Here is a 14,054-nt window from a genome sequence, read left to right as displayed (position 1 = left end):
TTTAGACAAATTTACTCATAGTTTCACAACCGTTACCAACGCAACCGAAAAAATTCTTCACCTTTATTAGATATACTGATAGTACCGATTAGTTAGCTGTTAATTTTTGAACTATACATTACTGTTCAGTGCATAAAAGTAAATGGGTTTGAGAGGTGCGGTACGATCTCGTCAATTGAGTCGGGTCAGCCAGCAACAATTTTCCCACCAATGACCAACCTTCTGCATTTAATTCTAGGTTATATATAGGAAACCTAGGTTACTAAAGATTCTTGCATCCATACTCATACAACGTTTGTTCAAAATATGGCGATCATAGGCTTACTTGAAGTCTTCGTAGCATTCCTTTTTTCCCTTGTATTCAAAAAATTCTTCCTCCACATGAAATCTCCCGGCCATCCTGTTCTCAAAAGCTGGCCTGTCCTCGGGATGCTTCCAGGAATGCTCCCCCATATCCCTCGCATCTTCGACTGGACGTACGAAGTTCTCGACGCCACCAACCTCACTTTTTTTTTCGAAGGCCCATGGCTTAGTGGAACGGACATGCTATTCACCGCCGACCCAAGGAATATCAATCACATACTAAACCTAAACTTTGGGAATTACCCCAAAGGACCTGAGTTCCAGAAGATCTTCGATGTTTTGGGAGATGGGATCTTAAGTGTTGATATGGAGCTGTGGGAGGATCTGAGGAAGTCGAACTACGTCCTCTTTCATCATCCAGCCTTCCTGGAGCTGTCAGTAAGTAGCAATACAAGTAAGTTAAAGGAAGGTCTTGTTCCTTTTCTTGATAATGCTGCTGAGGAAAACATTGTCGTAGACTTGCAAGATTTGTTCAAGAGATTCATGTTTGATACTTCATCGATTTTGATGACTGGTTATGATCCAATGTCACTGTCCATCGAGATGCCGGAAGTCGAGTTCGGTGAAGCTGCGGAAACCGGTGAAGAAGCGATCTACTATAGGCATTTCAAACCGGTGAACTTGTGGAGGCTTCAAAACTGGTTGGGTATTGGACTCGAGAGGAGGATGCGGTCTTCTTTGGCGACTGTCAATCGTATGTTTGCGAAGATCATATCTACAAGAAGAGAGGAGATACGTCGCGGGGAAGGCGTGGAATCAATGGACGCGTTAACGTACTATATGAACGTGGACACGACCAAATATAAGCTCTTGAAACCAAGTGATGATACGTTTATAAGAGACGTTGCTTTCAGTCTAGTGTTAGCGGGAAGGGACACCACAAGCTCAGTTCTCACTTGGTTCTTCTGGCTTCTTTCTAAGCATCCACAAGTTTTGAGCAAGATCCGACAAGAGATCAACACTAAGTATGATCCTACAGATCTAGAGAAGCTCGTGTATCTACATGCTACGTTGAACGAAACAATGAGACTCTACCCACCACTTCCCTTTAACCATAAGTCTCCTGCAAAGCCAGATGTACTTCCAACCGGGCACAAAGTTGAAGAAAATTCAAAGATCGTACTCTGTATGTATGCATTGGGTAGAATGAGATCTATATGGGGAAAAGACGCATTGGATTTTAAACCAGAGAGATGGATTTCAGAAAGTGGAGATCTAAGACATGAACCTTCAAACAAGTTCATCGCTTTTAATGCCGGTCCAAGAGCTTGCTTGGGTAAAAATTTGGCTCTGGCGCAGATGAAGATGGTAGCTGTGGAGATCATACGAAACTATGACTTTAAGGTCACTGAAGGTCACAAGATTGAAGCAATCCCTTCTATCCTTCTCCGTATGAAACATGGTCTCTGTGTCACGGTCACTAAGAAAATATGATTCTTATTGGTAATTGGGTTACTAGTATAATATGCGTTTGTTCGGCGCAAATATCATCTCAAGTATTAGTTATAACTATAAGTGTGATGTTACTTGTACTATCTTATGCGTGCATGTGTCTCTATTTCTATTATTATGTTTGTTCCCCGCAAATATCATTTTTACAATATTAAATAAAATATTAAGAAATTATAGTTGAGTATTGCCAAAGTTCAGTACATATTTTTATAATGTCTCATCCATCCATGGCTAACGGCATTATACACATAATATATTATCATTCAGTTTACAATAAAATTCATTGGAAATAAAAAATAATTTTCATGTTTATGAAATTTTATATATATTATAACATCTAATAATCAAACAAAAAATTTAACAAAATAAAATATAATAAGTATTACAAATACAATTGATGTTTTGAAATAATTAATTGGATGAAAAGCAATTAAAATATAACACTGTTGTATTTAAATAAGTCATATAAATTTTTGAAAATATGCTTAATGTTTATATTATATATCAATAATGATGTAAACACAAAAAAAAATTATGTAAATATAAATGAAAACAAACATTCGGAGGGTTATTAACTCTATTTCACACCCGGTCAAAAATTCCGTTTAATGCTTTAGAGCCGAAGAAAACAATAGGTTCACGTATGTTGAACACCCATCCCAAACTGATGAAGCAATTCCTGCCGAGCTTATCAAATCAAACCGAAAGCGTTACGAGACTCAGTGCATTAAAAGATGATCATAAATGCACCTTATTTTCACCGGACGGGACCATTAACTCCACTTATCAAGAAGAACTAAGAACAAGAAGAGGGGGATCCGAATTCTTTGTATAGCTAACTTATAGTTTCAATACTCTTGTACTCTCCTTTTAATCAATACTTCTTAATTCTCTATCACATATCAATAAAAATACATTTTCATAATTTTTTTTGTCAACTACATTTTCATAATTTATCTCAAGTTTTATAAAAGTTTTCTGGGAATTATTTTTTATAAATATTCATGTTATGCATTTGATTGGAGCCCACATTTTTCTGGGGCCTACAATTTAAAGAAAATCCTTTTAAAATAATATATTTTGCATATTTAACTTGAAATAAAATTACAAAATATATAAACTAAAAACTTCATATAATTAAGCTAATTAAACTATGTAATATGTAAATATTTTGTAGAAATGATTTCATTTATTTATTTTTTATAAAAATATAGTTATTATGATAAATTTAATATATTTTATCAATAAATAATTATTTTTAATTTTGTATGGGGTCTCGGAAACCTCTGCGTTGTCTATCATTTGGTACTAGGATTCAAGTCAACACGAAAACCTCTGAAGATTCAAACGTAAAACACATACGACAGTGACCTTAGGAAACACATCTGCTGCTACAGGAAACAACTCGAACATTAACAATCCCAGAAAGATTGCAACAACTTATATACTCGCTTTAGCTGTTTGCCTTATTCGATATACAACTTATATACTCGCTAGGAGAACTTGTTCATCTTGTTTGAAGATCATTCTTAAATTGAGATCTTCTACATCGGAGCTGCAAATCATTGTTTTATGAACGATGATTCGTGTCAATAGCAGAATCACCGGTATCATTCGAACAATGCAGCGTGGTGAAGACACACGAGCTTCTCAGTAGGATAATTAAACTTTGTGTCAATATCATGTCGGATCTTGGTCATAACTTGAGGATGTTTAGAGAGAACCCAGACGAACCAAGTGAAAGCTGAGCTTGTAGTATCCCTTCCAGCTAACCAAAGACTCAACTCAATCATGCTTATGATCAGACAGGGTTTGATAAGGATGAGACCAACTCATTTTCAATATATAAATTCATGCATTTATCTTAAAATATTGCTATTGAGCCTTTAGTAGGTTGTGAGAATAAATCAGGAGAGCTACCTATTATTCTATCTTCACTTGAATCCCTTATAGAAGTTCGGTATTGGATTTGCATGTGACTGACTGCGCCTGTATTACATGATCCACAATTGTATATAATTATTGAGATAAAGTTTAACTATGTAATCGGGTTCATGTGTGGCGCAGCGTCAAGCTTGATAAGCTCGAAGATCGTTGATTCCCACAGGAATGGCCGCTCGAGGACTCGATGATCGTTGATTCCGAAGAATAGCCGTTCAAACGAGGGTTCTTGATGTTCGTTGATTCCGAAGAATACCGAAGACAAGGAAGAAGAACAAAGTTCTAGGGTTTTTATTATTCAATATATCAATAGTTTCTTTACAAAGCGATGATCCTATTTATACTATACAAAGATCAGAATCGTATATCTTATTCTAACTAATCTACAAAGGTTTGATATTATCTTTAGATAAAAGAATAGTAAACAATTACTAGCTTGACAAACACGTAGAGCCCAATAAGCATGTTTGTCTTTAGTAGGCCAAATCCATAAGGTGCGCTGCATCAGTCCCTCCCAGTTAGAAAAGATTCGTCTCTGAATCTGAATTGTCCGTCCAACAAATTCCATTGTTGTCAATGATTGGCTGTTGCCATCCTGTTGTATCACACATTCCAAAGCCAAAACAACAAACTTCATTTGTCCTTGATGCGTAAGTAACGTTACCCCTATAAACATGCACCGTCGATGTGAACTGGACCTCAGACGTCTGCAGCAAAAATCTCTTATTCGTCGCTTAGAAAATTTACAGTGCCACACAATTGACAAGACCGAGTTTGTCATGAAGGCGTCGATCGTGAAAGGCATGAGAAGAACCCCACGAGTCATGACGAGAGCCGATGATGCCCATGAGAACTGTATTTCATCGTTGAACCAAAAGCAAGCAAAGACAGAATATGGTACTCTCCCAAGCTCCAGGTGTAAGTGATCCAAGGAGGGGTGGCGTTGAAACATTGTGTCGTCGAACAAGGCCCCACAAATAACAATGTCAACAAAGAAATCAACTATGACACTCAGAATAGAAATCTTCTCTTGACGGAGACTTTCGCAAAATTTGATCCATCTTACCCGTACTACCATAAATTCTTGTTTGTGTATAGCAACATGAACTTGGAGCCGAAAATACCAAAGCCCTTCTTGAATAGCTACAGTGAATATTGCTTTTTTCAAGAAGCTGGTAACGCACCATGTCTTTAGCAATGACTGAACCATAAGACATATCATGTAGGTGCTCCCTACCTCTTTGTAATATGCAGTATATAACCTCATGTTGAGAATCTTTGAACTGACGAACAACTCCGTGTGAAGAATTTGATTTACGTCGCACTGGGAACCCTGAAATCTATCAGCATCACTGTTACACTCCTCGACAGAAACAGCACCGACCGGGTCTCCATCAAAGATAGTGAAAACCAGAGCAAAAATGGAACAAGAACAGACCACCACCAGCCCATAGAGGACATCAAGATCAGCAAAACGTTGGGTTACCATTCCCATCTTCAAGGTGGATAGCAAACATAAGTCTTCTGCTTTGAGACGAGGTAGCGAAAGGATCTCAAAGATCATCAAATTCTCCAAGAACAATACTCGTGCAATACACATCTTGCATCTCATGATATTTCTTAGAGAAAAACAGAACACGATCTCCTTCATCTCCAAAGAAGAAACTGAAGTAGTGGACTTCCTACCCTGCACCACGCACCAAACTAACAACCCGTCACGAGATATATTTGCTTTATCACCAGGTTGGAGTCGATAGGAGGGAAAACCACAAGTCATATATAGAGGCACGTGTCCAAGATTAAACAAAACATGCGGGAAAAAGCAACTCTGTTCTTTAGAGATGTGTTCCTCCTGTTGCAATTTCCAAAACTCATGTTCGTACATCTCGCACTTCATTGTACTCCCACATATGTCTTTCTCCCAACCAAGAACCTCTATGACTTCATAAGAGAACTCCACATGTGAAACACACACCACTCTTAAGCTCCCCGTAGAAGCTCCAAGCCGTAATCCCATACGTAAAAGGAACCGTTGAAAATACACGGTTGGCACAATAATGAAAGTGTGTACTACAGACCTCGCTGCCTGGCGTAACCACAGTGGACGTGCAACCATTGACACCTCCTTGCCAGATAGCACACAGAGCCCAAAATATCCCACTTGACAGAGCCGACGTAGAGAAAGAGTACCAACGCAAATTGAAGTTAGGGTTTTGCCAAGCGTCACGTCGATAAATCTTAGTGAAAGAACAACCGGAGAAACCACAATACTCACGATCAAATCCCAGCTGATGCTGCACTTATCATTATCTCCTTCTACTAAGAAAATATGGCGATACAAGAGAAGATGTCGTTGGTCATGGCGTAAATTCGGGACATCTGTTGCGGCTTCAACAATGACTATTATAGCAAAGAAACCCATTACCGCTTCCAAACAAAGCCCTTGTTGGTACTGTGCGCCTCTCAGAACATAGATGTCTTCCTCCATGTGACAGGTGACAAGAGGTAAATGAGTCAATGATGGTGGAAAAATAACAGAGTTGTCTCTTTGAACATGAAGACAAGGGCGAGAGCCAAGAAGGTTACTTGATGCCCAAGAAACTTCATCCCACCACGTATTTGTCAAAGACGTATTGTCGAGCCTCAGTCGTGGATCACATATAGCTCTAGTTTCCCACTTATACGTTCCACACGGTAAATTACTTAGAAATAGTAATTTCAAAAGGATTAAAATGATCATGTGAGAGAATTCTTGAAAAAGAATCATAAAGATATCCCGAGCCCATAGTGACCAGGAACATTTTCTTTCCCCTTTTTCATCAAAGACAAAAGCCACAAGAGAACCACAGTGAAGCATAAATCGCCCAACACAAGCGGCATAACAAAAATCATGTTCTCCCCTCGACCTTACTAACAATGCCAGAGAACATGACAAGAAGATCCAACCGCCGCTCACGTTACACCTCATTTGAATATGAAGGTCAACAAGACATGTTCACTGAAGAAAGCTCATACTCTGAACATCACATGCAAAAGCTGAGTGAAAACAGAGCATCACCAAAGTGTTCGAACCCGGTTCTTGCATCGCACAGTAGCAAGAAGAGAAGAGCTGCTCGGAACCAGTATTAATGGAGTTTGGTTCACTCGCCAAATCAGGAAGACATGCTTCACAACAACATATAACGTAGCTTCCTTTTTCTTCTTTCTCCCCTTTATTATAATAAAAAAAAGGACAAAGAAAAAGACTTTGTCGTACTGTCTAGTACGGGATTCATTCCTCCTCCAACTTTTACCAAATAAGTATCTATTGATAAAAATATATGACCCCGCATCTTGAACATGGGGATACCCGCAAGTAACATATTGGATGTAAGGACATGTGATGACCAAGTCCAAAAGAAACACATCAAACGATTCTGTGTATGTTCTGGTGTTTCTTCACACAAACTGGTATAGCTTATATGATCAAAAGCAACATTCAACTTATAGACGGGCTGCCTTAATCTTGAAAGGATCATGGGCTGTCTCTCGATAACTTGGTTCTTGTCATATTTAGATTGTGAATGTGCAGCATCCTTGTAACTCTTAATCAAAATTTCTTCATCCTTAACATGGAAACCCGGCTCGTCGTCATAGACGTCAGAAACAGGCTCACCATAGATGTCAAAAACAGGTTCACCATATATCTCAATTTCATTGTAGCGATTTTCTTCCCTTAGTGAAAATGGATATGGTTTCTCGTTGCCGATCCACCAATGAATATCTCCACAACTCGTAACTAATAGTTCTTCATCATTAACATAGAAATCCGGCTCGTCATATACATCAAAAACAGGTTCACCCAAAATCTCAATCTCGGTGTAGGGATTTTCTTCACTTTGAGAAAACAGATTTGGTAGTGATTCACTCGTGTGTTGATCCATTAAGACAAGCAAATTGTTAGATGCCATGATGTAGAAAAAAAAAAAAATTCCGGACAGGAACGTGCTTGCTCTGATACCAAACTGGCGGAGCGTCAAGCTTGATAAGCTCGAAGATCGTTGATTCCCACAGGAATGGCCGCTCGAGGACTCGATGATCGTTGATTCCGAAGAATAGCCGTTCAAACGAGGGTTCTTGATGTTCGTTGATTCCGAAGACAAGGAAGAAGAACAAAGTTCTAGGGTTTTTATTATTCAATATATCAATAGTTTCTTTACAAAGCGATGATCCTATTTATACTATACAAAGATCAGAATCGTATATCTTATTCTAACTAATCTACAAAGTTTGATATTATCTTTAGATAAAAGAATAGTAAACAATTACTAGCTTGACAAACACGTAGAGCCCAATAAGCATGTTTGTCTTTAGTAGGCCAAATCCATAAGGTGCATAAATGAGTTTGGGGAATTTGGTCCGATCCGGTTAGTTGAGTTAGGCCAGCCAGGAAAGATTTCCAACCAACCTTCTGCATTTAGTCGAATCTAGGTTATATATAGCAAACCAATTTAACTAAGATTATTGCATATGCACTCATAAATCCTTTGCCTAGACATGTCTATGACAGGCTTAATTCAAGTCTTCGTAGCATTCCTTTTTTTCCTTGTATTCAAGTGTACCTTCCTCCACAAGAAATCCCACGGCCAGCCCATTCTCAAGAACTGGCCTTTCCTTGGGATGCTTCCAGGAATGCTCGCTTGTCTCCCTCGTATCTTCGACTTTTCCGTCGAGGTTCTCGAGGCTGCCAATCTAAATTTTTCTTTCAAAGGACCATGGCTTAGTGGTACCAACATGCTATTCACCGCAGACACAAGGAATATCAATCACATACTAAGCTTGAACTTTGGGAATTACCCTAAAGGACGTGAGGCTAAGAAGATCTTCAATGCTCTGGGAGATGGAATCTTAAGTGCTGATATGGAACTATGGGAGGATCTGAGGATTCCATAAACTCAAGATTATTCTAAAAAAAATCCTCCATAAACTCAAGATTTAGAACATCAGCTACTAAAGGCAATTCAAGTAAAGCAACCAACCCCATGTCCTTCATTTCAAACTGCATATTTTTTTTATTTTAAAAGACAATTAGATTTTGAACGGTGCTTTTACTTTTTTTTATAATTTAATATGAAAATATTTAAAGAAAATATGCGTGTTTTTATTATAAAAACAGTTTCATTTATGGTTATCAGTTCCAAAATAAAAATGTTTTTTTTCCTATCGTATATTTATATAGACTAAACGTTTACAACTGACATGTTTAGTGTGGCCAAAAGAAGAAAAAAGAAGTTTGTGTTGATAGTTCTAAAATGATGAGTCTATTAGTATCTGTTATGGCCAAAACAGTTTTAAAATGTTTGGATAGTTTACCTTCTCTATTAAAAGAGAAATAGTATTTTTATCTACCATAAAAATAATCATAATATGCCAATTTCATTGTTTAAAAAAAAAGATTAATTTCATTAATTACATAATATGACATAATAATCAATAATAATTAGGTGATTTTTCCGTGCGCATGCACGGATAAAAATATTTATAAAATAAATGTATTATAAATTTATTAATATTTTATTATTTTACTTGATCATTTTCTATTTATATGTAAGATTTATTTTTAATAATATTATGCTATTTTAGTTAAATATATAAATTTAATATATATTATCTAATGAAACTGATTATTACTTGGATATATTATAACGTAATTCAACTATTATTTATTGTTCTAAATAGATTAAAAGGTTTACAAATTTTATATTTACATTTTAGTTTGTGATTTTGCGTATACAGTTTTTTATTTTTTAAGTTACTTACTTTGTCGGTTATATTGAGTTGCATATATTTCTTCAAATCGAAGTACAGTTTTAGTTAAACAAAATTTGATTAGTTTAATTTATTAAATTATTTCAACTCTTCATTTTAAATATGTAATTATACTTTAATAAAAATTCAAAACCTCATGAACAAATATCAATATTTACAAAATAATTACTTTTCGTAAATTCTAAATAAATGTATACTTTAGATGTATACAAGATAAACATAATATTATTTTAGTTCATCAAAGTCAAAGATATCTTAGTTATGTTATTTGAATTAATTTTGTAATAATCTGGAAAAAAAATTATGGATAGAAATAAAATAATTTATTACTTGTAAAAGAGATCTTTATTTTTCTTTCATATCAAGATTGTTTTTTGTGAACTTTCCTTTTTATAAAACTACTATAAATAATATATTTTCCTAAATTATGTTCTTTCTTTTTTGTAAATTATTTTTGTTTACAAAAAATAAATATTTTACTTGACTAATATGTGTCTTTTTTTAATTTTGAACTTTTTATTAAAAGATTTTTTGGATTACAACAGTATATATATATATATATTATATTTGTATTTAAAATCTATATTTTAAGATTTTGGATAATTCTTACTATTTTTAATTTTAAAAATTCGTTTTTATTTTTTAGCTAAAATATATTTTTTTATTCATTAAGGGTACCATCGAAATTAACTATTCTAACTTTTAACGTGAGAGCTCCGTTGTGAAAAATCACTTCGCAAATAATAGTATAGATTTGTAAAAATATAAAAAATATCTATGAATGAAAAAAACAAAAATGTAAATTACGAAAAAGGGTAAATATTAAAAAGTAAGGAAATTTCATGATGTTGTATTAAGATGACACACATATATGTAACCAACATGGGAAATTATCTTTTATATAAATTTTGTTTTTATAAAAATTGGGTTACAAAAAATTCCTTTTTTATAATAATGTGGTTACAAAAATAACTTTTAAAAATATTAATAATGACAATAATAATTAATCCAATTCAATAAGACTATCATTGTAATCAACTATCGTGAGAATTAACGTGAACCCGACACTTAGAAAACTGACTTCTCAAATAATATTATAGATATTAATAATAAATCAATTTTAAATTTTTTTGACAACAATGCAAACAAAAATTATGAGCAACCTCGTCCTGTCCAAAAAACCAAACCACATGCATAGAACATAAATCAATTTTAACTACAAACTTGGTTTTTATTTTTAGTTATAACCAAATTTATTGAGAAAAATTTAACAAAATCCTACTAAACTTTTATTTTTTTTATATTAAATAATGCATTAAAGTATGTATATACTAAATAGAAGTATTATATAAATAATATATGACTAAATTATATTAAATTGGTAAATTAACCTATTTAATTTTTAATGCTTTTATTTAAATATATTATCATTTAGCATTAAATGTGTTAAAACTTGTTAACTAAGAATATTTTTATACCAAAACAAAGTTACTAACATGTGTTAAAATATTATTTCTACAGCTATATATTTCTCAAAAATAATATGTTGAAGAAGTTTCTTAATTTAATTATTTCAAATTATATCTTAATTGTACCAAGCTCAAAAATGTAATAACATTTAATAAAAGGGTAAAAAAAAATCACTATATATTAATTAAGAAATAAGAAATATAAACAATAAATTTAATTGTTATGCAATAAATAAAACTAAAATATAAATCCTATACCAAAAAAATTTACGATACTATCAAAGTTTATTAAATGAAAAACATAGTTAAACTCTAGTCTTAATTTATTCGTAGTTCATGAAGAACTACAAATTTGTTTATCGTTCGAAAAAAATAAGCACTGGTGGAAAAGTATAGATTGGAATATGCTATTTCCCCTACATTGGACATTACTTAGCTCTAGAGTTTAATAACATAAAAATTTTTTTTGAAGTTTTAAATTCTTTTTGTTGATAAACAATTTACATTTCAAAAATATCATACTATATGAGATAAATTTTATTTTTGATATTATTTTTAATATTTTGTTTTTCTACATTTATAATTAAATTTTATTAATAATAAAAATTAAGATAAATATTTAAAATCTTAAAGTTAAAAACTATAAATTCAGGCCTAGATAATTAAGAAATAAATCTGGTGAAATCGGAATAATTAATAAATAAATCTGGTGAATCTGATTATTATAAAGAATAGATCTATACCATCTTTAGTTTGTCCACACATAAAACTGATTGAAATATTCTATTTTAACACAGAAAAGAAAATTCAGGATTGATCAAAATCCGAACGAACATGGAAGAACCACCAAAGGAGGAAAACCCTAGCCACCTCTTTGGCGGTGTAGACTCAATCAGCTCTCTACCAGACGAGATGCTCCACCATATCCTGTCCTTTGTTCCGACCAGTGTAGCCATCACAACTAGCGTCTTGTCCAAACGTTGGAGGCATGTATGGTGCAAGACACCTTATCTCTCTTTTCCTCATATTACATCCTCTTCTATTGAATCGATTCTCGAAACCCTAGATAGCTACACGGCCGCAAAAATCATGCGATTCCATCTCCACGTTGATAGCGAAACGTGGGAAGACAGCGAAAGGAGCAACCATGTTGATAGCCTGATCAAGTTTGCAATATCCCGCAACGTGGAGAAGCTTTCTTTGGTATTGAAAGCATATTACGTTTTTCCAGATTTCTTCTTCAGCAATCCATCTCTAAAGCAACTCATCGGAGATTCACTCAACTATATGAGACCCAAATGCACCGTTTCTTGGACATCACTGCAGAACTTGTCTTTGAGTAACTCTTCACTCGATGAATCTTTTCCTAAGCTTCTGTCTGGGTCCCCAATGCTGGAAAGCTTGAAATTGCAGTCTTGTTCACTTTCTTGTATTGATCTGAGTGGATCGCCGCGCCTTAGACGACTGGACTTAGAATTCTTCAATTCTTTTCCAAGAAAATGTCATATCGTGGCTCCACATATCCATTACTTGAGAATGATAGATTTTGCTCAAAAATATAGTTTAGTTGATGTCTCCTCTTTAATAGAAGCTAACATAGACACTATTTATTACTTACCTCGAGTCTGGTGTACTCAAGATGATACCCCGAAGGATGATTACCAAGTGATGATGCAAACTATGCTAGAAAGCTTGCAGAACGTAGAGAACCTTACTGTTGGGCTTAGCTTTCTTCAGGTATGTTGACAACTTGACATTCTTGCATTCTTTATTATAAACATATGCTAGCTAAGTAGTTTTTTGATTAACTGTTTGCTTTGGTTTTCTTTTGATGAGACGTATTCACTATCTCTTTGTCATTCTTATTGCTAGATGCTATCTGTTGCCGAGTTCAGTGGTGTTCATTTCCCGACGTTTAAGGTCAAAACGTTGACTCTTAAAACTACAATTTTGCGATCTGCGGTTCTTGGTATAGCTAAGCTGCTACAAAACTCACCTGAATTAAAGAAAATTGTTTTCTACAAAACTGAAGATTGGAACAGCTCAGTGGTATATTTTATTATCCTTTCCTTGCTATATTACAATCTACAAGAGTTTTTGGCTGATATACGTAGAAAGAGTTTGTAGTTTGCATGCTAATAACTTTGTTTGTTTTGCAGGAGAAATATGTTAATCTCTACATGGAACCACAAGATCCACAAGACCTGATCTTTCCGGCTAAGTCAGCCCTTAAAGTTGCAGGGCCGGATCTCGTGGCCTCCTTCATGGAACTTTTGCTGCGAAACACAAGAACATTGGAGACATTGGTTTTCCAGTTGAGGAGTTGCCTTAATACATCGAATTATGATGAGCTGTCTCAGATCGCTCTTACACTCTCTCACAAAAATAAGGTCTCCATTGTGTTGAAATGATCAAATGATGTTATATTATGTATGGTGGGTTTCTAGTGTTGGATACTTGGATCCATTGAAAATTTTTAATTGTTGGCCTATTCTACTGATTAAAGGTGAAGCTGCTTCATGTTCACCTGATTTAATTATAGTAGTAAGCATGGTTCCATATAGAAACAAAACTACTGCAATAGAAGAAAAAAAGACAGTGTGTTCACTTCTTTGGTTTTGAGTTATATTTTATATGCTAAATCGCAAGTTGCCTAACAAATCAGATTTTGACACATGAAAAAAGAATAAAAAATATTTTGATCCCAAATTTTCAGCAATCTTTTTCAGAATATTTCAATCCACGTTTCAAATTAACTGCTTATCTACAAATTTATGCTGTGTTTTTATTTTGTTCTTCTCTATGTTCTGCATTACCAAAGAAGCAAAACAAAAAATCCTTTCATCTCTCCTAAATTTCAAATTTGATCTCGATCAGTTCCTTTGTATATACCTTTTTGTCACCAATTCGAAAAATTTAATTATTCATCGCCTGTATTAATAATACTTAAAAGTTCAGCATAGACAAGTTTTTAGATTGATATGGATTGTGGAGGTGGAATCTAAAATCACTTCGGGAAGA

The 14,054-nt window shown here is 34.3% G+C and overlaps 2 protein-coding genes across 3 annotated transcripts; both read left to right on the top strand.

Moving 5' to 3' along the window:
- Positions 1–265: 265 nt before the first annotated feature.
- Positions 266–1,999, top strand: LOC108835803 (alkane hydroxylase MAH1). The gene has a single exon (XM_018609027.2). The coding sequence runs from the start codon at positions 307–309 to the stop codon at positions 1,795–1,797; it is 1,491 nt and encodes a 496-aa protein (XP_018464529.2). The 5' UTR covers positions 266–306; the 3' UTR covers positions 1,798–1,999.
- A 6,244-nt stretch (positions 2,000–8,243) lies between these two features.
- Positions 8,244–13,661, top strand: LOC108825373 (putative F-box/LRR-repeat protein At5g02930). 2 transcript variants are annotated; one of them, XM_056993873.1, is made up of 4 exons: positions 8,244–8,760; positions 11,831–12,770; positions 12,906–13,082; positions 13,193–13,661. In XM_056993873.1, the coding sequence occupies exons 2-4, from the start codon at positions 11,868–11,870 to the stop codon at positions 13,442–13,444; spliced, it is 1,332 nt and encodes a 443-aa protein (XP_056849853.1). In that variant the 5' UTR covers positions 8,244–8,760; positions 11,831–11,867; the 3' UTR covers positions 13,445–13,661. The 2 variants fall into 2 exon arrangements, with proteins under 2 accessions (XP_056849853.1, XP_018454172.1); XM_018598670.2 differs by lacking the exon at positions 8,244–8,760 and having other exon boundaries at positions 11,077–12,770.
- Positions 13,662–14,054: the final 393 nt, after the last annotated feature.

Source organism: Raphanus sativus, chromosome 9 (assembly GCF_000801105.2).
Source record: "Raphanus sativus cultivar WK10039 chromosome 9, ASM80110v3, whole genome shotgun sequence".
In the NCBI taxonomy this organism is placed as follows: Eukaryota; Viridiplantae; Streptophyta; class Magnoliopsida; order Brassicales; family Brassicaceae; genus Raphanus; species Raphanus sativus.
Note: the sequence above shows the minus strand (reverse complement) of the source record. Positions and strands in the feature narration are given on the sequence as shown.

Excerpts from the sequence above, each read along its gene's own strand:
- LOC108825373 (XM_056993873.1), top strand. The coding sequence starts at position 11,868 with ATGGAAGAACCACCAAAGGAGGAAAACCCTAGCCACCTCTTTGGCGGT. Across the intron at positions 12,771-12,905 it reads TTGGGCTTAGCTTTCTTCAG|ATGCTATCTGTTGCCGAGTT; the intron begins GTATGTTGACAA and ends TCTTATTGCTAG. Across the intron at positions 13,083-13,192 it reads AAGATTGGAACAGCTCAGTG|GAGAAATATGTTAATCTCTA; the intron begins GTATATTTTATT and ends TTTGTTTTGCAG.
- LOC108835803 (XM_018609027.2), top strand. The coding sequence starts at position 307 with ATGGCGATCATAGGCTTACTTGAAGTCTTCGTAGCATTCCTTTTTTCC.